This window comes from Nerophis lumbriciformis, linkage group LG01, assembly GCF_033978685.3.
Source record: "Nerophis lumbriciformis linkage group LG01, RoL_Nlum_v2.1, whole genome shotgun sequence".
NCBI classification, from domain to species: domain Eukaryota; kingdom Metazoa; phylum Chordata; class Actinopteri; order Syngnathiformes; family Syngnathidae; genus Nerophis; species Nerophis lumbriciformis.
The window spans coordinates 39,901,459-39,926,807 of NC_084548.2; the positions used below are offsets into that span (position 1 = coordinate 39,901,459).

Here is a 25,349-nt window from a genome sequence, read left to right on the forward strand (position 1 = left end):
AGAAACTGTTTATTATCTACCGTCCAGACCTGTCATCCCTCAACAAGCGCAGCGAAATTGTAACAACATGCCGCCATAGACGGAAACACCTCCTAGGTAACACATGAACCAATCACCACGCCCCTAGGCCAGCCTGTACCCACCCACTCTGTGCCCTATATAAACCATGGTATGCGGATGCTCCCATTAAAATCTCCTGACGATTGAGGGTACCCCCCTCATGAAACAGGCCTGTAGAGATGAAATAGTCTTGTGATTTTTTTTCCCCACACATACATATATATATATATATATATATATATATATATATATATATATATATATATATATATATATATATATATATATACTGTATACATGTGTACAGAATACAAACAATATGTGACGTAGTGGGCGCCGCCTCTTCAAAATGGCATCCCACGATGGCTTCAAGCGGCATGCAAACTGAATAAATGAATGAAGCGTTGGTACGCTGAGACATGGTTCACACACACAGATGTAATGGTTGGTAAACCGTAAAGGTCGCAAACAGAGGCGCTCGTAAATAAATGTTCCACTGTACTTAACCACATAATAATATGGCTCACTGTAGTGAGCTGGAGTCGCACAGAATATGGTCAGTGGCAAACTCACAATTGCTTGAAGGCAACACTCTTGTATTAGCTAATAGCAGCTTTGTAAGCACTCATCTACAGTATACAGCACAAAAGAACAGAGGGACACTGACTCGTACCATTATTACATTCATTGTCATAAGATTTTTTGGGCGTCTCACTTTCTTGTGTTTATTTACTATTTGTGGACTCATATCGTAACTTCCGCGAGTGGTGGGGATCTACTGAACTCTTTCCTGCACAAAATTAGCGGTAGTAGTGTAGCAGTGTAGCATAAATTGGATGGATAGATGGATGAGATAAGGCTAAGACGTGTCCTTCAGCTTTGGCAGCATATTTGAAGTATTTAGCAGCTTAGTCACCCCTACAAAAAAAGCACCATTGTTTTTGATAGTTTCCTGAACGTCAGGTTAGCTTATTCCTCATTGAATCAAACATTAGCAATAAAATAGTGTATTATTGTTCAAAAAGAAACTGGATATGTACCCTGAATGATCTATGATTGTCCATCAATGAAAGTCTTGCTTTACATGCAAACCAACAAGAGCACGTAGTCTGTTGCTCCTCACGTGCACCTCTGTGCATCCTAATCCCTTTGGTAAACCTACAGGGAGGGATCACTGTCTCCTGCAGCACACTAATGTGCACCAACCTCAAAAATGGAAAAAAGAAGCAATGAAACCCTGCAGGCACTGCTCTTCAGTCCAGCATGCATAAATATTTTAGCTGCGTGCATTCACATCCAGTGTGATCACTCATTAAAACTTGAAGAAGCTGTTTGCGGCTGTGTAATATACATTGACTTGCAGCTGCACACAGTTAAAGTGTGGTCTGAGAAGTTCTCCTGATTTAAGGCTTATTTTCAAAGTTTTACTTCACCCTGGATGCTGATAAAAGCACAGCTTCCTCCAGTTTGATTTCTCAAACACACTTCGTATGGATTTTTTTAAATACATTTACACGGAGCAGTAAACAGACTGTTATTATGGTGAGTCTTTACCAGCAATGCCGGGAGAATTGAATAACAGTGCGCTTGTTGACTCATCCTTTTGCAGCTAAGCAGCAATCATTTTAGCATATTTTGTATTGAAATACAAATGGGAATTATTCGCTTTAAAGAAACCCTTCAAAGATCCCCAGGCATCTTATCTTTAATAAACACATTAATTATGCAAGAGTGTATCTCAGGATTAATTCACACAGTTTTGCACCAATGTTCAGTCAAGCCTTTAAAAAAGAAGTAAACATTTGAATGTTAATATTTACCAGTTATACTATATCAGAGGTAACAGTGGGACAAATTATTGCGATGTATCATATCTTGATGTGTCAGGGTACTGTAACAATAGAGTAGTAAATATTGATTTTGTTGCTGTTCTATAAAAAAATGGTGTATGTGCTGTTGCGCAACTTGTGATTTTGACCTTTTAATGTGAATGGTCTTGCTTTACTCCATGTATTTCCAACACTGCTTATATAATTGAATAACAATACAGTATCAATTTGTTTTGGGTTATTTTCATCGTGTATTGATCAAAGACTCCTATCATGGTCAAGACAAAGGCCAATCATCATTTCTTAGTTTTAAATAAAGACAAACTTAGATATTGAACGCAAAGTTTTAAAGTGTTTATTAGGGCTCAGACCAGACCAATCAAACCAAAACTGATACCCCATATTTGTAGTCCGAATGACGGCATTTGGTATATACCAGGGGTCGGCAACCCGCGGCTCCGGAGCCGCATGCGGCTCTTTGATCACTCTGATGCGGCTCAGCAGCTTACTTGCCGACCCCCCCGATTTTCCCGGGAGACTTCCGGATTTCAGTGCCTCTCGCTGAAAACTCTGGGGATTAATATTCTCCGATTTTCACACTTACAGTTATAATAAGGGCGTGCCAAGATGGTACAGCATTTGGCGCCCTCTTCAATCTGTATTAATAGCGTGCCAGCCCAACCCCTTGTTATGCAGTATGCATCTTCTGTTCGCACATGTAGGTGACAGCAAGGCATACTTGGTCAACAGCCACACAGGTTACACTGACGGTGACCATATAAAACAACTTTAACACTCTTACTAATAATGCGCCACACTTTGAACCAAAACCAAACAAGAATGACAAACACATTTCGGGAGAACATCTGCACCTTAACACAACATAAACACAACAGAACAAATACCCAGAATCCCATGCAGCCCTGACTCTTCCGGGCTACATTATACACCCCTGCTACCACTAAACCCTGCCCCCACCCCAACCCTGCACCCTCACACATCAACACCCCCCCCCCCCCCCCCCCCCACTGTGTTGTGGTGGGCGGGGTTTAATAGCGGGGGTGTATAATGTAGCCCGGAAGAGTTAGGGCTGCATGGGATTCTGGGTATTTGTGCTGTTGTGTTTATGTTGTGTTACGGTGCAGATGTTCTCCCGAAATGTGTTTGTCATTCCTGTTTGGTGTGGGTTCACAGTGTGGCGCATTATTAGTAAGAGTGTTAAAGATTTTTATACCGCCACCGTCAGTGTGACCTGTGTGGTTGTTGAGCAAGTATGCCTTGCTGTCACTTACGTGAGCAAGCAGACGCCCCATACAACGTGTGGTTGGGCCGGCACGCTGGTTGTAGTGGGCGCTAAATGCAGTACCATCACGGCACGTTCGAGAGAATAGTTGCCCTGAAATTCATAGTCTGCCGGAAAAATCGGGAAGGTTGACAAGTATGACACTGTCAAGCGCCATTCATATAAAACTTGCGGGCCGCACTAACATTCAATTTTCATATTAAGGTGTGGACCGCGTGTCTGAGACCCTTGGTTTATACATAGCACAAAGCAAAAAAAAAACGTTGTATGCAGTGTTATTTCATTTTAAATTTCAAAAGATTTTTGTGGCTCCCATTGTTTTCTTTAATTTGCGAAACTGGTCAAAATGGCTCTTTGACTGGTAAAGGTTGCCGACCCCTGGCCTAGCCCTACTGGCTATAAAGGTTTACAGTCTCTGAAGTAAATATGATTAATGCAGGCAGTTCTAATTCAGGTGGCTAAAATTACAATTTAACTATGAATTATGCTAATTATCGGAATACTAATGTTTTGATATCATGAGGTTTTGGTTTGCCTTGTATAGTGTCATTGAATACTAAGCAAAACAAAACAACTAGACACATTCTTAGGGTGCTTAAAGAGGAACTACACTTTTTTGGGGAATTTTGCCTATAGCTCCCAATCCTTATGAGAGACAAGAACACAAATGTCTTTTTTGTATTGCGTTCTAATTCTTAAATACACATAAATCCAAGTCAGCTTACAATGGAGCCAACAGGAGCTAGGAATGTAAATCTCTTTGTGATGGACAATTTTATTTGCATCGCGATACATGGGTTACGGTGCGATTCAAAAATAGTTAATTCACAGAACAGAACGATTCAATGCAATTTGATTTAGTGTAAGATCGATTTACTAAAATGAGCTGTTGGTACACTTTGACAGCCAACTTAGACCCGTAAATGGCAAAAAAAAGACTCCAAAAAACACTCTGTCAACCCCTCTTTTCTCAGTCATTCTTCATCTAAACGGGAATATATCAACATCCTAACAGTCGGCAACCCAGTGAGAGCAGACACTGTACAGTAAGTGGTGTTACATAACATTTGTCCACTCTCATGAAGTCTGCAGTGAAGAGTAATCAGTGATGTTGTGGAAGGAAAAAGTGACTGTTGTGATGCATTTATGAAATTAATGCTGCACCATATGATTATAATGAGCAACATATGTAAATATTACACATTATTATGTGCCCGTTATTACATCATATATACTGTATACTTACAGCCTCATGGTAGTGTTTGAGTGTATTTTTAAGTGCTTTAAAGGCAGACTAGAGCGACTCCTGTATGCTCCATAGCAAGCGGATTTTTGGGCACATTTATTTACTAGTGAGAGTGCATAAAAAACATCCACTTCTTTTTTTGCTGTTACAGCCATTTTGCAACTTTTAATGCGTATTAATTGTGTAATTGTTGTGATTTGTTGTATTTTGAGCAACTCGAACCCAGAATGGCAAGTGAGCTATAATTACACAATTCACACAAGACTTTGTTATTGTTGCAGCATCTTTGCTGATGTACAAGACCTTGAGACGTTGTTTGTGGCTGCCCTATTTGAATGCCAAAGGCATGAGTACGATTCTCACTTCACCACTTCAAGGAGAACCATCTCGCGGACTAATGCAATATGGCTGCCCTATTCCTCGAGCCAAGTGTAGAGTGATGGTCAGCTTGTATCGATCTCTTGTTTTTTTTTCTATTCTCTTCTTTCCATCCTCTGCCTGGTTGAGACACTGTTCCACTGCAGACCTTATGTTTGGCTCCAGGTGAATCTGACAGAGATAAATCTTGTTTGTCTGTTTCACTGCCCTGTCTGGACATTTGAAGAAAACCTCCCACAAAATAGCACAGTGGAATTGATTGTAGCAAGTTGCCAATATTCCCTCGGAGAGTAGTGTTAGTTAGCAGCCATAGCGATGTGGGGAGGAAGCCTGATGCTTCTGAAAATGGTGTAAAATAGAGCATGATATTTTCTGCGTGCCCTAATGCCATTGCCAAGCCTCAGACTGGCAGAGTAACAGCATGCAGGAAATAGAAGGATGCGAAAAACACGGATGCCATCCGCACGTCACCTCATTTTGATGTGCTCCCATTTATTCAGGATCAAAGACTGAAGGAGAAAAAAATAGCCTTCTTTCACTGTCAAGGTGATAAATGGAATTTTCAGCATTTAGGCTCCCACTGAGGTTTGGCTTCGCGTGGTGTTGAGTAGACAAGTGGGAGGTCAAATCCATTGAGAGCCTTCAATTTTGAAAAAGCAAAATGGTGAAACTTGATTCTTTGGCACAGAGTGCATTTTCATACACTATATTGCCAAAAGTATTCGGCCACCCATCCAAATGATGAGAATCAGGTGTCCTAATCATTAGGCCCGGTGTATAAAATCAAGCACTCAGGCATGGGGACTGTTTCTACAAACAATTGTGAAAGAATGGGCCGCTCTCACTGATTTCCAGCGTGGAACTGTCATAGGATCCCACCTGTGCAACAAATCCAGTCGTGATGTTTCCTCGCTCCTAAATATTCCAAAGTCAACTTTATTATAAGAAAACCGAAGAGATTGGGAACAACAGCAACTCAGCCACCAAGTGGTAGGCCACATAAACTGACAGAGAGGGGTTGGCGGATGCTGAAGCCCATAGTGCAAAGACTTTATGCACAGTCGGTTGCTACAGAGCTCCTTACTTCATGTGAGAGCTTAATGGAATGGGTTTCCATGGCCGAGCAGCTGTATCTAAGCCATGCATCATCAAGTCCAATGCCAAGCGTCGGATGCAGTGATGTAAAGCACGTCGCCACTGGACTCTAGAGCATGTAGATGCTTTCTCTTGACTGATGAATCACACTTTTCTATCTGGCAATCTGGTGGACCAGTCTGGGTTTGGAGGTTGCCAGGAGAACACTACATTTCGGACTGAATTGTGCCGAGTGTGAAATTTGGTGGAGGAGGAATTATGGTGTGGGGTTGTTTTTCAGGAGTTGGGCTTGGCCCCTTAGTTCCAGTGAAAGGAACTTTGAATGCTCCAGGACACCAAAACATTTTGGACAATTCCATGGGATGGCACTTCAAGTTCATATGTGAGTAAAGGCAGATGGCCAAATACTTTTGGCAATGTAGTGTATCTAAGAGGAAAGGAGGGTGAGGGTGAATAATTGAACCGCTTTAATGCACTGCATGACCTATGGCCCCGTTGACAGATTAAGAAGGAACTTCCAAGCGTTTAGCCATCATGATCATTAAACTGGCTTCTGTGTTATAATCACAAAGGGAGCAGGGGGTATGCCACCTCAATACACACAGTGTGATGACACCAAGCTGTTTGATGGTCATCCGTACGTGATTAGGTGCAGTTAAAATAGCCCTCTTAATTTCAGCTCAACACGGTGCTTTGCAATTGATCAACTACATACATATTGTGATATCATAGCAGTGAGACAATGTGACTTAACAACCAATTCAATAAAGTCCTGTGTGCTGAAGTTATGTGTAGACAAAAAACACAAACATCATCAAATCACATTGTTTGTAATACATCTTAAGTGGAACCTGTAAAGTCAAACACAATGTGTTGGCCAGCCTCTGATTTTAAAACTAATTATTTTATAAGGAATACAGGACATATAAAGAACACACTGCAGAGCCATCTTTAAAGTTTTACGACTTTGACTGTCGTTTGTTACTTACATTAATCCTGTTACCTGTCACACATCTGTAAAAGTATGTTAAGCCATATTAATATTAACAAATTAAAGCAATTAAACACCCACATATTCACTTTAAATATGATAATGAAGGTACAATGCATTTTGTCGCAAAGTGCACCAGCGATGCACCTCACACATTTGACTTAATAACTAATGTAAAAAAAAAAACGTTTCTCACATTCTGCTTCTCTTAACAACACTTTTTGAGGATGGGACTTCTTTTAGAATATGTGTTATAAGAAGAAAATAATGATTCAAATAAACAAGCACATGATCAAAACTAATATCTGAACTGAGCTGTTGTGTGATATCTTCCACATCCACTTCTGGCTAATACTGAGTTTTGAGACTTAAAGGGCATATTTTCCCAATGTCAATTATATTCGGAACTGCTTAACGTCCAAGCAGGTAAGTCAATTGCTTGTCTGGGTTTTCCCCAGGTACTCCAAAAAAATGTATGTGTTAGGCAAATTCAACTCTAAAGTGTCCATAGGTGCACTGTAAAAAATGACCGTGTTTATCAGAGTAGTAAATGCAGTGGATTCCTGTAAACCAAAAAACAGTAGATAACCTAAATTACTATGGTTATAATACGTACAAAACACAGGACTTTACTGTGAAAATAAAGAAAAATTGTACAATGCATTTGCAAATACTGTAATATCACAAGCATGCACATACTCTAAAATGTATGATCTTATTATAACTAAATTAAAGATTTGCATATTTTACATTTAAATTCACAGTATACCTTTATTGTTTTAGGGGTTTGAGTTAAAGCATTAGCCTAGTTAACTTGTGGCTAACAACACGTTTTCCTGTATTTTTGTGGCAAGTCATTTTAAAGATTGAGGGGTTATGTCTAAATAAACCACGCTGTATGTTTAAGTGTGTTAGAACTGGCTGCAAGCAGCTATTGAAAAGATACGGAGCATTTAAGGCTAATTTTTAATAGCTCACTTGAAGGAACATGTTGCGGAAGGTCATGTTATGAGTTGTTCAGTGAAAGGTTGTACAAACACTTTCAAGTTAAAATCCTCATGTACTGCTCACATAGCTCAGAAACACAGGCAGATGCTAGATGCAGTGGGGCAATAGTTTGTGCTCGTGCCTCACAGTGAGAAGGTCCTGGGTTTGATTCTCGGGCTGGGAGTCTTTCTGTGTGGAGTTTGCATGTTCTCCCTGTGACTGCGTGGGTTCTCTCTGGGTACTTTGGTTCCCCCCGACATCCAAAGACATGCACCTGGAGATAGGGCTGAGTGGTAACGCTAAAAGTGGCCCTAATTTGTGTTACGGTGAATTCCTGGCAACCGCAGCTGTCGGTATTTTACTGTAAATTTTGCAGATATTATTATTTTATTTTTTTTGTATTTTTTTTTTTTTTACAGTGTGTGGATGTGAGTGTGTATGGTTGTTAGTTTGCCTATATGTCCTATGAATGACTGGTGACCAGTCCAGGGTGTACCCCACTTTTCACCCACAGTCAGGTGAGGTGGAATCCTGTTTACCTGTGGTTCTAATGAGAACCATGCAGTGGTTAAAAAACTATTGGAATTTAGAGGTTTCACAGTATTGGTACTAGGACTGTCAAAGTTCACGCATTAAGGCATGTGATTAATTACACAAAATAACGTGCAATCAACTAAAACTTTATTGTGTGACATTCGACTATAAAATTGCATTTGTGTACAAATATAGGGGTCTTTTTTAGGTTAATTTAAATAATGCAAACACATGGTTTAGGATTTAAAACATTCCAAAGTGTGATTAATTTGCTTACAATAAATTATTGTTTGACAGCACATTTTTTTCACAAGCTCTTCAGTTTATTGCCTGACCCTTCTTACATTAAGTTCTAAGAATAACACAATTATTTATGTATCCAGACAGTGCCCATTAACTAGCTTCTGTACAAACTGTAAATACAACTGATTATTGCATAGTTGCTCATTGTTATCCCTACTCCGTGTCAACCAGTCAATGAATAACAGTGCGTCAAGTGTAACGCGTTACTGTTTCTAGAACCCCAACAAAGTGTGCTCGACAGTGAGATGGCGCGTGCCAAGACCGCTTTGCAATGGCAACGTGAAAAACCCACTGGGTCTCAATTGTCACACATTTTGCCTGTGATATTTTTCTTTTACCCCTCTGAGTGAAAATAGTGTCACATTGAAAAAAAAAGCACGGAAGAACGAGTAAGGCTAGTAAGGTTGACATTTTTCACATCACGCTCCCCAACTAAGACAGGCAGCTCTCCTCTCCACCCGCCGGTCTGGGCCCAAGATTCTCCTTCTCTTTTCTTTTTGCGTTGACAGGCGGAGGCGGTCCGACACACACCCCGGTATTCTGCAAGTACAGATACGGCACTCAAATTTTCATCAGGCCTGCCTCTCTGACTACTTGACTGACTGACTGACAGATGAGGTGTTTCAAAGCCATTCAATAATTCAGACACCATCTTGCTACAGCTGGTCAGCAACAGCCAGCTCTGAAGACAAAATCGTCTCCCAATGCTTCTAATCTTCATCGGCCCTTCCTGTGGTCTCTCTCTCATGCTCTCTCTGCAATATTGACTAACATGAGACCCTAATTTATTTTGGTTCAAGGCTGTTATAGCACCATTACTGTTCATCACATGCCTTTAGGGTGTTTGTCATTATGCTTTTTCATGAGACCCAAACTCTTAGAATATTATCTTTTTTTTTAGCCTGTGAAATGGATGGGTGAGATAACTACCTGCAGACTGATTGGCCCCTGCAAAAAAGGTGCTGCTAATGTGCTAGTATCAGATGTTAAGTGCGTTGGGTGTCATAATATAAGCTTTCAGGCTGTAATCTCTTTGCAGAAGCTGAGCTTTAGCGTCATCGCTAGGAGACCTACAACCCTGACTTGACTGCACAAATGGCACAGAGCTTGTTTCCGTTTAACAGATACCACAAACCCTTTAGCAGTAGCCAAACCCATTGGTGGGCACCTTATGTTGAGGTTTAGTCCACTTGGGGGATAACAGAAGTCATCCCACAGGTCTACAGGCACTTTGAGAATCGTTTTTCACATGCCTGCTGATTCTTAGAGAAAGAGAGTTGGCAAAGAGTTCAGCAATTGTCCTTCTTTAGCTTGACAAAAAATGCCACCATCCAAACCAAATTTGGAGATGCATTCTCTGCCAGCCAAAAAACTGTTTGCATCAAAGTAATGAGCCAGAGGAGACTGGCAATTAGGAGTTTACTTCCATTTATCTGTCTACTCAGAGAAATGCAAACTGAGACGTCGTTGGATAGGCTATTAAAAAGCTTGAGTGGGAGAACAATTTAATTGGTTTGGGTAAAGCTTTGCTGTTGATTCAGGATGCAAGCTGCTGACCAAGAGGAGGCTTGCTGTTACAATCCCACAGGTGATTGCGTTATTTGTTTATTCAACCGGTTCTACTGTTTTAATATATGATATATCTCCTTTATCCCACAATCAGAAGTAAATTGGATTCATGCAGTTTGAAAAGTGTGGCTGCTATTTAGCTAAGCACATACGCAGTCAGGACCTTTGATCTTGTGTAAACTCATTATTGGTGACTAGGGATGTCCGATAACGGCTTTTTGCCGATATCCGATATTCCGATATTGTCCAACTCTTAATTACCGATGCCAATATCAACCGATACCGATACATACAGTCGTGGAATTAACACATTAGTATGTCTAATTTGGATAACCAGGTATGGTGAAGATAAGGTCCTTTTAAAAATAATATTTAATAATAATATAAATACATTAAAAACATTTTCTTGAATAAAAAAGAAAGTAAACCAATATAAAAACAGTTACATAGAAAGTAGTAATTAATGAAAATGAGTAAAATTAACTGTTAAAGGTTAGTACTATTAGTGGACCAGCAGCACGCACAATCATGTGTGCTTACGGACTGTAACCCTTGCAGACTGTATTGATATATACTGATATATAATGTAGGAACCAGAATATTAATAACAGAAAGAAACAACCCTTTTGTGTGAATGAGTGTGAATGAGTGTAAATGGGGGAGGGAGTTTTTTTTGGGTTGGTGCACTAATTGTAAGTGTATCTTGTGTTTTTTATGTTTATTTAATTTAAAAAAAACAAAACAAAAAAAAACGGTACCGATAATTAAAAAAAACGATACAGATAATTTCCGATATTACATTTTAAAGCATTTATCGGCCCATCTCTAATGGTGACCTGTCTAAAAATGATTAATTGTCAGTAATGATATTCTCTTTGTGATTACTGTATGTAAACGCTGATTAGATGAGAGTTCAATGTCAGATAAAGTCTTTAAAAAAGGGCAATGACAAATCCATAACATAAAATCAATAACTTTATGTACCCGTTGAAGATTATTGAATTTGTTGTCACGGATTTTGTTTATCACTCTCTCACGCTAAGAAACAGATTCTGGTGTTCAGTCGGGTGCAATATGTGATTTATGGCATGTTGCTCTGGTGTGTCGGTCATTGCCAAGATGTAAAAAAAGAACTTACTGGCGATTGATTAGACCTGCACTAGATATTAATAATAATGTTTTTAACAATATGTTTATTAGTGTTTTTGGTGTAGCTTACTGTGGTTTTAAACTGCACTTCATTGCACTGATGTGTTTTATTTAGCTGTATTACATGTTGCAACGTCTTTCAGTATGATGGATTGGAGTTGTACATCAAGGTGATTTCCAACAATATTAATGTTACATCAATACCTCCCTGAAACTTTCAATACAAATAGAGTGTATTTTATTGCAATTATACACATGTACAATGACGTTGAAGCAGCTCCTGTCTTCAACATTAAGACTCTGCTGTAAAAATGTGAGTCTCACAAGATTTTTTAACTTACGCACTTCCAGTTGAAAAGCCCAAATAATGAAAAAGAGAGGACCTATAATGGAACCTTGAGGAAGACTAGTAGTACAACTAAGTGAAACACATGACTACTGCCTGCATGAAGTAAAACAGCTATAGCAACAACTTAGTTACATAAATCCATACTTGCCAACCCTCCCGGATTTTCCGTGAGACTCCCGAAATTCAGCGCCTCTCCCGAAAACCTCCCGGGACAAATTTTCTCCCGAAAATCTCCCGAAATTCAGGCCGAGCTGGAGGCCACGCCCCCTCCAGTTCCATGCGGACCTGACCTGTTTTCACGTCCGCTTTCCCACAATATAAACAGCGTGCCTGCCCAATGACGTTATAACTGTAGAATTATCGAGGGCGAGTTCTTGGTTTCTTATGTGGATTTATTGTTAGGCAGTTTCATTAACGTCCTCCCAGCGCATAACAACACACAACAACAGCAGTCACGTTTTTGTCTACCGTAAAGCAGTTCGTCTGCCGTAAACAGCAATGTTGTGACACTCTTAAACAGGGAAATACTGCCATCTTTGTCACGGCCCAGACGCACACCAGTGCGCAATCATCTGGGAGCTGCGCTAGGCGCACCTCCAAGCGCGCTCGCGCGCGCGTCACTCAAGCTCCTGCAGGCAGCTGCGTTCCATCTTCAATCATGATGATGAGAGGGACGACTACTTAAACAACCGCCACCAGAGATCCTTTGCCAGAACGTAGCAATCTGTACATCGTACCCTCCCTGTGTGCGTCCCCGAGTCACGCTGTGTGTCGTGTGCTTCTGGATCTTCCCTGTCTTCCTCGTGCTTCCTGGTTCTCGACTCCTCGCTCGCCCCCGGACTACTACGACTCGCTCCTGCCTCCCGACCACACTACCGCCCCTGGACAAGCCCTGCCTGCCTTGCCCTTGTCTGACAGCACCGCTCCTCTCAACACGCACCTCCAACACTTACGGTGAAACTCTCAAGTTAAATTCTACACATAGTCTGACACCCATTTCCTGTTTGGTTACATACACATCTAATATATACATATATTGATATGTATAATATAATATAATATATAATATAATATCATATAATATCATATAATATATTATACAATATAATATATAATAATATACATATTTATATAGAGATATAGATTTTCCTTTTGAATAAATACGCTCCAGGCTAAACACTCTCCCAGCCTCAGTGCCGTCTCCTTCTACCCGGTATCATCACAATCTACTGTACATGCATATGTGACAATAACATCTTGGGCTTTTAGAGAGTGCACTGCACAACTGCGCACACAACAAGGAGACGAAGCAGAAGAACGAGGAAGATACAGCCATGGCGACACTGACGACGAGTAAGATGAAGAAATACGCTTGTAAGTTCCAAGCCGCAGCTGCGGTTGGACCTGGATAGCCTCCGGGAAGAAGTAGTGGACTACCAAGTGCTTAGCAGTGATGATCTTCCTCAGGAAGCAAAGATTGACCGGGTTTGGGCCATGCTAGGGAAAGATGGAAGATTCCAGACTCTAGCGCATTTGATGAAAGCACTTTTGTGCGTGCTACACAGCAATGCATCATCAGAGAGGGTGTTCAGCATGGTTAGAAAAATAGTGACAGAGAATAGAACAAGCATGGACAATTCAACCCTTAACTCAACAATGAGTAGATGAGTGTTATGTGTGTGTATATGTGTAAATAAATGAACACTGAAATTCAAGTATTTCTCTTATTATATATATATATATATATATATATATATATATATATATATATATATATATATATATATATATATATATATATATATATATATATATATATGAAATACTTGACTTGGTGAATTCTAGCTGTAAATATACTCCTCCCCTCTTAACCACGTCACCACCCCCAACCACGCCCCCGCCCCACCCCCGACCACGCCCCCTCCCCCTCCCCACCCCCCACCTCCCGAAATCAGAGGTCTCAAGGTTGGCAAGTATGCATAAATCACATTACGAAAACATGTGTATGGGTAACTGCCAAAACGGAGAGGACTTAAAGTGGTGCCTCACTTATGTAAATCACACGTTTGGACCCCATGTTTGCTAGCAAGGTTAAATTGTCAAGGTTAAAGTCAAGGGCCTGCCAATGTGTTCACAGTGGTCCTGATGTTCTCAATAGAACAGGAGCAGTCCAGTGTTTTAGGAAAATGCTGAACGTTTTTTTGTCTGTGGAGAACTCTTGAGCTGGTATGATGTCATTCTATTGCCAGATTTGAAACCGAGGCCGCCAGTTAAATAGACCTGCTCTAGATTATTTACAGCTACATAAATATAAAAATAAAAAAGTATAGTAGTATAAAATGTCTTTTAAAAACAGTGCAAGAAGTAGAGTGCTATATACAAGTCTAAAAAAAATAAATTAGTTGGGTTATTGCACATTGGTACGATGTTGCACAGATTACATTTTGCCCAGCTATGAAAAATGATATTGCATTGTATACAGATAAACAGTATGCTGCTAGTTGGCATTAGAGTTCACTCGATTGTAGTAAGTCAGTGTGTGCTGTAAGATTACTATTAAAAACCTCTAAAGGCTTAGTTGGCCACATGCGTGGACAGCACCTTTTTGCTCTTATTTCCAAAATTGTGTACACTACTGAATTGGGGTCTTATGTGCTTATGTGGACACTTATACTGCCATCTGGTGGTGTCAGAAGAGTATAACATACAATGGAATTTGGAAAAAAAAAGTGTAAAATAAGAATTAGCATGTCACTAAACCATACTTGCCAACCCTCCCGGATTTTCCGGGAGACTCCCGAAATTCAGCGCCTCTCCCGAAAACCTCCCGGGACAAATTTTCTCCCGAAAATCTCCCGAAATTCAGGCGGAGCTGGAGGCCACGCCCCCTCCAGCTCCATGCGGACCTGAGTGACGTGTTGACAGCTTGTTCACACGTCCGCTTTCCCACAATATAAACAGCTAATGATCGAGGGCGACTTCTTGGTTTCTTATGTGGGTTTATTGTTAGGCAGTTTCATTAACGTCCTCCCAGCGCGGTAACAACACACAACAACAGCAGTCAAGTTTTCGTCTACTGTAAAGCAGTTTGTCTGCCGTAAACAGCAATGTTGTGACACTTTTAAACAGGACAATACTGCCATTTACTGTACATGCATATGTGACCCACCCATAATGTGTCACATTTTTGTGTTGATTTATTTATTTTATTTTGTGGTTTGAATTCGTTTTTGGAGCTGTCATTACACATTTATCAGTATTCACATTGGTCAGTAGGAGGCAGTAGGGCGTTTCTTCCCAATTGAATGCTATCACCTGCAGACCGGAAGTGTCTTGTCATTCTGATGAGAGCGACCAGTCTGTGAACAATTGAAACGTCCTGTGTGCTTTTTCCTCCTGTATAACAGGTTAGTTTTGGTGAATCAACTCACTGAATAATATCCATGTGATCTTTATAAGTTTAAGTACACATTCTGATGGTGGAGCCTAACTCTAAAGTGTTTGTGAGTTGTAGTTTGTATTTGTGAATGAATCCAGTGCACAGCTGCAGTAATCAATACACAAAGGCGACGTGAGTGCGCAATGTTTATATAGGAACTTCTGATCCTAATTCAGCCTCCCAAATTAGAGCTCCCGTTTTCTTATTGATTTTATAATGTATATTTGTATAATGTGTGTGTTCTGAAATAGTGACAGAGAATAGAACAAGGATGGACAATTCAACCCTTAACTCAACAATGAGTAGATGAGTGTTATGTGTGTGTATATGTGTGTAAATAAATGAACACTGAAATTCAAGTATTTATTTTATTTATATATATATATATATATATATATATATATATATATATATATATATATATATATGTGTGTAATAAAATATATATATATATATATATATATAGCTAGAATTCACTGAAAGTCAAGTATTTCTTATATATATATATCTTAACCACGCCCCCAACCACGACCCCGCCCCACCCCCGACCACGCCACCCACCCCCCACCTCCCGAAATCGGAGGTCTCAAGGTTGGCAAGTATGCACTAAACATGAAGTACACGTTTGTTACTTATGGACTAAGTACATCATATAAAAAGATGATTCTTAATTTTTATTCTATTTAGGGTCCAATAAGCCCAAATAGCAAAGATAAATAAAAACAAACATGTAAACAAACAGCTTGGGCCTTAAGAGGTCTTAACTAAAAACACATATTCAGAACCTTACTGTTGTTGTTTGTTTTTATTCTATTCTATAGGATCACGGGGTGGAATCTGCATCGCCCAGTCTTTGAAAATTCCTCACAACCCCAAGCTGGAGGATTACGACAAAGCCATTCAACAACTACTGGAAACCCAACACTCCAGGGCAGTCATCATCTTTGCCAATGAAGAAGACATACGGTGAGCAGCCTTGCACATGGTGGCGTCTTCCATGCCATTCAGGCGTGCTGATGTGTTACTATGTTACACTCTTTAATCTCTGAGTGGCAGCTCCTGTAGACAAGCCACAGGCAAAGATTTACCATGCATGCAGCAAGTCTGTTCCACACACATGCCTTCGACACCACAAACATAAGACGAAGTACGCAGGGAATACAGACCGCAAGTAAATGACACAAGTATTGTGTCAATTACACCTCCCTTTGGGAAATATCTGCGCAAAGAAACACAGAATCGAATATCTGCTCTCTGTAATATCATAGTGGAGAACACAAGTCAAATTTGACATTTAAAACATTGTCAGGTATTGACAAATTATTCGAGCAGTTGTCATTATATCTACTGTATAAAGTTTGTTCTCCCTTTTTAGTATTCTATGCAACGACATCAACTAAAAGTCTAGACAAGACAGTAGCATCATTTGGTGTAAAAGGTTAGATTGCATTGTGCTTTCTCCCAATTCTGCAGGGGAGTTCTGAATGCCACTAAAAGGGCCAATCACGGGGGCCATTTCCTCTGGATTGGATCTGACAGCTGGGGGACCAAAAGCAGCCCCATCCACCAGCTCGAGGATGTAGCAGTGGGAGCCATCACCATACTGCCCAAGCGCTCCTCTATCAAAGGTACACACACAGGCTGTCGCAGTGCATCAATATTGTCGCTGTGTTTTGTTGAGACGAGGCCTTTTGCTGTTTCTATTTCTATTTAATTACATATAATGAATAACAATAACTAATTTTAGCCATGTGGAAGAATTAGAACAGATTTGAAATAATCACATCAAGTTTAAAATGATAAACTTGTTGATATTCTGACTCAAATAATTGTGTAAGGTTTGCACCATCCTCAGAATCTACATCCCTGTGTCTGCTTGTCATCTTTTGAAAAATATTAAACACTCACACACATCCCAGAGTCTTAAATGCAAATTACTGCACTGTATTTAATGATGAAAACATTTATGTTAATTTTACTTTTACTTTTTCTAAAAAAATATGCGCTAACCCTGCATTTTTTTTAACAGTTCACAACATTTTTACCACACTGCAAACTGTGATCAATACTAGACTACCGGTATTATTGTTTTAGCTATAGTTAGCAGTAAGGCCACAGCACAAAGTCATACTTAAAAGATGTTTTAAATATTGTTGTTACCTCATTCAGCTATACGACAGAATATAAATACTTACTGGTAATTTGTAAAGACATTTTTTTTTTTTTTTTTTAATTACAACACTTAGACTCATTAGATGCCACAAGTGTACATAATGCTGTGGCCTCTTTACACACACTTTTCATGTTGCATGTCAACATGCAAGATGAAATGTATTGTTAAAGAACTTGCCTGTTTGGCACTGATGCTTTAAATGAAATGTAATACTTTACTTGTTGAATGATTTCATAGGCTGTTAAACACTTTACAAAGCAATAATGTAACTACAATGTACTTGTGATTGGTACTGGACACACACATTATGGGGTTTAAGTAGCTAATTATGTCGCATGCAGCATCTAAAAGCACACTGAACACAGCTGAAGATTATGTAACAATTGCTGATGTTTTCAAGTGAATATGAGAAGCCATTTCTTCTCTCAAGACATGAACGTATGACTATTGCTGCTTTAAGTGTGCAACTTCACATCCATATCTTCATTGCCATCTCTCTCATGGGCCACTGACTTAAACATTAGCATATGATTACTCTACCTTGCTAGAATTGAATGCAAGATGTTTCATGCATTTTAAGATACAATTTTTGATAAAATACAATATGTTGATTTACCTTCTGGGCGCGCCCTCATTTCCTAGCCTGTCTCATCTATTTCTGCCTCAGCTGGCAATTTCTTTCGATGACGTTCCACATTCCTCGGAGAGCATCAATGACCTTGATGCACACATGTATTTGGCTGGGAGGAGGGAGATCAAGGTCACATTGCCCACTGTTGCTTCTCTGTGGGATTAATCAGATACCCAAAGTCATCAGAGCATCTTGTTTGCCTGACATATTTAGCTTGAGGTTTCAACAATTTACTTTTTAGACCATGACATGTGGCTAGGTCTACAATATCAAAATGAAGCAAAAAGGAAGAAAATATTTCAATGTTGTCTTTTGACTTAACATTTTCTGATTACATAAATTGCTGGATTGTAACCATGCAACATTTTGCTCGGGGCCACACTATTGAAAAGCACACATTAATCTCTACAGATGTCAGAGCATTGTTAAGGTTTAGAGCTGAGTATACAAGCCAGATGTGATCAAAAAACAATGTCAAGGAATATATTTGTACTCTCTTAAAGGGGAACTGCACTTTTTCTGGAATTTTGCCTATCGTTTACAACCCTGAGACACAAGAAAACAAAAAGGTTTTTTTTGCATTCTAACTTGTAAAAATTGTCTCGTTCTTTGTGGCTATACCAATGCAGCTCATGAGAGCAATCAATTATACCACTAATCACTTTAAAAATGCATTCAAAAACCGTCAACAATACTTCATTTAGGTTTCGTAACCTGTATAATAACCACATTGTAGCGAAAATGTTCTTGTAAGAGCGAACACTGAGTAACTATTTTTTGTAACATAGTAACACATCGGCGTGTTACGGTATTACCCGTCAAAGTTAACCACGGCAAGAGATAAGATAGCTTCTACGTCAGCACGAAACGCGTTTGAGTTTGAAATCCACAACATTCAATCTGTGCTGACTGTAAAACATGAACAATCATATTACAGTATCGTAAAGTATTAGCATTAGTATTTCATGTTTTGTTTGTACACAGCTAGCCAGGCATCGTATGTAGCATACATGCATGTCATACTGTGTGTATCAAGATCAATATAAAGTGTGACTCATTCGATGGACAGTTGCCTGTTTGGTCAAGCTGGCCAGAAACATGTTTTCCGTTTTTTGGGGGGTAAGCACTCCATTTATGTCGAAATAGCATGGCTTCAAATTCCACAATTTGCAGTTTCCAGTCACTTTCACCTCATTCTCTTGGATTTGTCTGCTCCAACATCTAACTCTTCTTTTATGCTGGCTCATAGAAGCAGTAGTTCATCCTCCATATATTCAGATTAAAAAATATAATGTTGCGACTCCTCATTTGTCCAAAAATAGTCATGTTCATTGTTTGTTACCGAATCTGCCATGATTAAAACAAACTCGCGTGTTTGTATCTGGAGGGGGTTGTTGCCAGAAGTCAGACGTGCGCTGCTATGGAAACGGAAATAAATGCGAAGATTTAGTTCCGGCAATGACTAAAATTACCAAAATACGGTAAATATTGTACATAAAACATATTGTTATGACTGTGTCTGTTACTACATTATATAAAGACTTGCAGTGTGTATATAAAACATTGATGGAGGCATTTGAAGTTGTCTTAGAGGGCTTTGAAGGCTACAACGGTGATTCCCATTTGCCGCATCTTCCATGCGTTTTTTTTATCATCTTTAACACCCCCCCCCCAAAAAAAGGAAAAAAAAGTGCACTATTTTTTGAATGTTGCCTATCATTCACAATCTTTATGAAAGACATGACAACGAATGTATTGTTTTTAATACATTCTAAGTCGTAAGTAGTTGTCAACAAAAGTCCGCTTACAACAGAGCCAATAGGAAGTCCTCTATGTCTATTGCACCCATAAAACACATAGCAAAACTTTACAGGTATAGGAGCATGATAACTTGAAGTTATCATGGATTACTTTTGCAACAACACATCATCAGTAGGGTAAAACTAACCTGTCTCACGACTGTCTAAACCCAGCTCACATTCCCTATTAGTGGGTGAACAATCCAACCGCCAACGATACTCCATTTACATTGTGTGACTTGAATATTAACCACGTTTTAGTGATATTGTTTTTTTGAGCGCTAACGCAGACAAACTGTTTATAGCGGCGCCGTGATCACAGGCCTGTGTGCCAATGTTGACATGATCGAATGATCAGCTGCTTCCTTGTTTCCTTGCTCGTCAAATTTTATTTTAGCTCATAACTCATGCCTCTCACCTGGATAGTAGAAGGATGAGGAGGTATTCCGACAAATTGGTACACTTGGACAGCCAATTTAGACCTAGAAATGGCGAGAACGACACAAAAAGGCGTTCCACTACCCTTTTCTTCGCGAGGATTATGAGTCATTCTTCATCTAAATAGGAATGTATGAGTATCCTTGCAGTCGGCATTCTAATGACAGCAGACCTTGTACAGTAAGTGCTGTATTATTATGTTTGTTGGCTCTCATGAAGTCTGCAGTGAGTAATAATCAGTGATATAGTTGGAAAAAAAAGCGAATGTTGTGATGCATTTTTTAAATTAATGCATCGCATATGGTTAAAATGAGCAAAATACGTAGATATGAAAAGTTATAATAAATGTACCTGTTACATGATGTAAGTATATATGTAATGTAGTATGTGAAACCTTAATGGAGGTGTTTGGATGTTTTTTAAGGGCTTTATAGGCAGAATAAAGCGGCTACCAAAGGATCCATTGTAAGCGGAAGTTTGATCGCATTTATTTACTATTTAAAATGCATTAAAAAAATATATACATCCGTCTTCATGTCTTTCGTAAGGATTGTGAACAATAGGCAAAATTCCCAAAAAAGTGCAGTTCATCTTTGAGAAGGAATACTTTCCACAAGAATAAAAAGATTCAACATCCCTGGAAGTGGACTTTTAAAGCTGTCTGGTCAACCACACGTCCTGCTACACTCACAAGGAATACAGTAAAAATACAAAAGTATGGAGGCACAAAATGTATTTACACTTGGTTGTGTTCACAAATTTGGCATTAAATCATGAAAGATAATGTTGAATTCATTTGTGCATCGGTCAGTAACGTATTTGATGGATGGTTGTTCATCAGTGTTAATTTCTGTGTTGTCAAGCAATATGTGTACAATATATTGGGCCTGATCTACTAAGATCAAAATACCACACCCTAAACAGTGTGTGCAAACTACAAAATGATGTATACTATTAGTGGGCGTGTTGCAGGATTATAAACCAAGATTGCGCGTACATCTGATAACTGGTGCAGACCGCTATATTTAAAATGAGGATTTTGCATGTACTATGTGACTTTCACCATGGAGACATTCATTTACTGCACATTAACTTCATGTCATCATCTACGATCTACAAACGAACCCACTTGTTTATGGTGCTGAAGGTGTGCCGTGGTAGAATCAGGCATTAACTGTGACAGTGTGCTAGAAAGTTCCATACGCAAGTAAATGTGTATTGCAAAAAAAAAAAAAAACTATACATATGAAAAAAGGAACACCATTAAATAAAATCATCAATTGAATTACCGTAGTTTTAATCACACCTTATGTCATCCAGCAGCTATCCAATTATAAAATAATATTGCTGAATAGACACTATATCTAATTTTGTATTATAATGATAATTATATTATATAATTATATATTATATATAATTTTTATTTTTGACTGTCCATATATGTTGACAAGCATACGTAGGACAAAGCTGCAGTGTGACCACCTCCTGTCTCACGGCTATTTCTAGGTGACTGCCAGTTTGCATGCACATTTGCTAAATAAAGACGAAAAACAGCTCCCCCAAAACAGTTTTAGTCTTGATAAATCACACTGTGTGTGTAAAATAATTAAATGTGCATTTTCGCCTGCCAGTATTGTGGGTGTTTTGATTCGGGTTGGGCCGATAAAATTATATTGCAATAGACACTCTATCAATAAAAGATGTGTTAGATGTACATTATAATGTATATGTTTTGTAATGTCAGAAGAAACCGGAAAGATTGAAGCATGGTGGGTTGCATTAAAAAAAAAGGTACTGGCAACCAAGCAAAACAGGAAGTGACAATAGGAGGGACACGCTAAACAGCCAATTTCATAAAAGTATCAACTATCACGTTTGGTTGCGCCATCTTGCTGTCTCGCTGTTGATTCTGTTGATTGAGAAGATAACTAAAAATGAGTCCTGCAGAGAACAAATAAATTGTGGATTGAACAGGAAAAGTCACCTTGACAGGATGGCAGTTTTGGGAGTTTTTCAACAGGATGGCAGTTTTGGGAGTTTTTCAAACGGACCATAGTCCTTCGCCCCACTCATCTTTTCTTTTCAACCTTCATCCGTTCCCTATTCGGATGTACAGAAACAACAGATAGGAACTAAAGTGCAGGACTGTATGAATAAAAAAATGAAGTAGAACAAATATGCTACTTTAAAATAATAATGTGTCCAATAATATTTAAATAATAATTACTGCATAACATAAATTCATTTATATACTTAAATAAGAATAACAGACTAACTTAAATGTTACACAGACCATGTAACTTCCTGGCAGTAAACCTGCAAAAAAGGTTTCTCTATGTATACATTTTCACACTTTATTAAGTATTCCTTAAATATTCCTTATTTTTGCACCTTAAAGTGGTTATTGATACGTCTTTATAGTGATTTTAGAATTTAGTTTACATTGATTTTTTTGAATGTTTTTCATGATTGTGTTGACATTTATTGTCCTTTCTGCCTTAATAGCGGAGGGGATTATAATCAGAGGAAGGTTACTTTAAAACATTTAATGTAAAAAAATGTATATATTTTTCTCCCGGTCCAGAATGTTTTGGTGTCCTGGAGCATTCAACATTCCTTTCACTGGAACTAAGGGGCCAAGCCCAGCTCCTGAAAAACAATTCCACACCATAATTCTGATCATTTGGATGGGTGGGCAAATACTTTTGGCAATATATTGTATTACATCCCTAGCAGCCACTGTAAATGCAATTGAGAGACTTTTCACTCAAACTTTTTTTTAATTAGGAGAAATCTGGCCCTTACAGATGTACACTGTGGGGTGCCAAAAGATTATTAGGAACCATTGGTGGTGTTTTGAGAAGAAATGCAGCTGAGTCATGCTGGTCTGATTAGTCGTTTCCACCCACGACTCAGATAATACACAACAAATAATGAGTGGACGCAGACAGAGAGAATTCAAAATATGAACATTTAAAAAGAGAAAAATATGTTCTTTGATGCAAGTGGGAAAAAAAGCTTCAATTGTCGATTCTGTCAGCACAGTATTCTGACCCACATTATGCTAAAAAATAAAAGCAACAAACTTGAAACTTTCTTTTTTTTTTGTCGCAGCAAGTTTCCCTTCATGCAAATGCTCCACAGAAAGCCCTGTTTAAAATTGGCCTTACTTTAATACGCCATGCTTTCGATCCATCTCAGCCGGCTTTTATGTAGTGAAGGAAGGGGCTCAGAACCAACAGGACTTTACAGCCGCAGGCAACAGGCTGTGGCACCATTAACACTTCCTGCCCTATTTATTATGCAGCCTGTTTTTTTTAATTAGTGCAATTTCCAAGAAGAAGAAAGTGGTTAGAGTTTCATGGCGCTTGAAAGGAAAAGACCGTGGTCAAAGTTTGATGAGGTGGCACTTGCTGGTTAGCTTTCAAAAACCGGTGGCCAGAACCACACCATCACCATCACCGCAGGGCTGCACTTTATTTCCTGCAGGTTCCAAATGGATCATAATTGGCCCGGAACTGAGGCTTGCTCTTCTATTCTCTCTTCTCAGGGTTTGATGAATACTTCACCGCACTCACGCTAGAGAACAATCGAAGGAACGTTTGGTTTGCTGAATTCTGGGAGGATAATTTTAACTGCAGGCTTCTCAGTACGTCCAAGAAAGAAGACACCACTCGTAAATGCACAGGTACCCTTTTTTTTTTTTTTTACTGCAGCACTATGAGCCCTATTCTCCGATGTGCTAAAGTGAAAAAATCTGCGCAATTGTGCGAAGTGTTAAAGGGGAACATTATCACAATTTCAGAAGGGTTAAAACCATTAAAAATCAGTTCCCAGTGGCTTATTTTATTTTTCGAAGTTTTTTTCAAAATTTTACCCATCACACAATATCCCTAAAAAAAGCTTCAAAGTGCCTGATTTTAACCATCGTTATATACACCCGTCCATTTTCCTGTAACGTCTCATAGTGATGCCGATACAAACAAACATGGCGGATAGAACAGCAAGTTTATAGCGACATTAGCTCGGATTCAGACTCGGATTTCAGCGGCTTAAGCAATTCAACAGATTACGCATGTATTGAAACGGATGGTTGTAGTGTGGAGGCAGGTTGCGAAAACGAAATTGAAGAAGAAACTGAAGCTATTGAGCCATATCGGTTTGAACCGTATGCAAGCGAAACCGACGAAAACGACACGACAGCCAGCGACACGGGAGAAAGCGAGGACGAATTCGGCGATCGCCTTCTAACCAACAATTGGTATGTGTTTGTTTGGTATTAAAGGAAACTAACAACTATGAATTAGGTTTACAGCATATGAAATACATTTGGCAACAACATGCACTTTAAGAGTGCAGACAGCCCAGTTTTCATCAATTAATATATTCTGTAGACATACATCCGCTCTCTTTTCTGTTCCCCTTTAAGAAAACTCCATGTCCCATGATTTTGACACATAAAAAAGGTGTCATGGCAAAGTCCGCCTCGTTAGTAATTCTAAACTTCAAACAGTTGTGCCTCTTTTGTGCAGGGAGTGTCCAGAGGCTGGATGGGAGTGTACAAATAGGAGAAATGTGCATAGTAACTTTAAGCACAAAGAAAAACCCTTAAGCGCAAATGGGATAATAGGGACCTATATCCGAAACATAATCTAAAAAAGACACAAAATAATTTACTTTCTGTGTTATTATTATGTATTGTTTTAAATAAATGATAAATGGGTTGTACTTGTATAGCGCTTTTCTACCTTCAAGGTACTCAAAGCGCTTTGACACTACTTCCACATTTACCCATTCACACACACATTCACACACTGATGGAGGGAGCTGCCATGCAAGGCGCTAACCAGCACCCATCAGGAGCAAGGGTGAAGTGTCTTGCTCAGGACACAACGGACATGACGAGGTTGGTACTAGGTGGGGATTAAACCAGGGACTCTCGGGTCGCGCACGGCCATTCTTCCACTGCGCCACGCCGTCCACGCCGTTTTACTTAGCATTAGTACGTAGCTGCAGATAAACCATTGATATTCTGTTCAGTCTTTCTTATTGCAACAAAATGTCCAACAGCAAGTG

The 25,349-nt window shown here is 39.2% G+C and overlaps 1 protein-coding gene across 2 annotated transcripts in view; it reads left to right on the forward strand.

The window, feature by feature from the left end:
- Positions 1–25,349, forward strand: part of LOC133619882 (metabotropic glutamate receptor 7-like) — a 279,178-nt gene that overhangs the window by 151,472 nt on the left and 102,357 nt on the right. For both annotated transcript variants that reach the window (XM_061981152.2, XM_061981153.1), the window contains exons 3-5: positions 16,054–16,198; positions 16,706–16,860; positions 23,824–23,961. In XM_061981152.2, the coding sequence (XP_061837136.1) occupies positions 16,054–16,198; positions 16,706–16,860; positions 23,824–23,961 (438 nt within the window). The remainder of the gene's footprint in view (positions 1–16,053; positions 16,199–16,705; positions 16,861–23,823; positions 23,962–25,349) is intronic.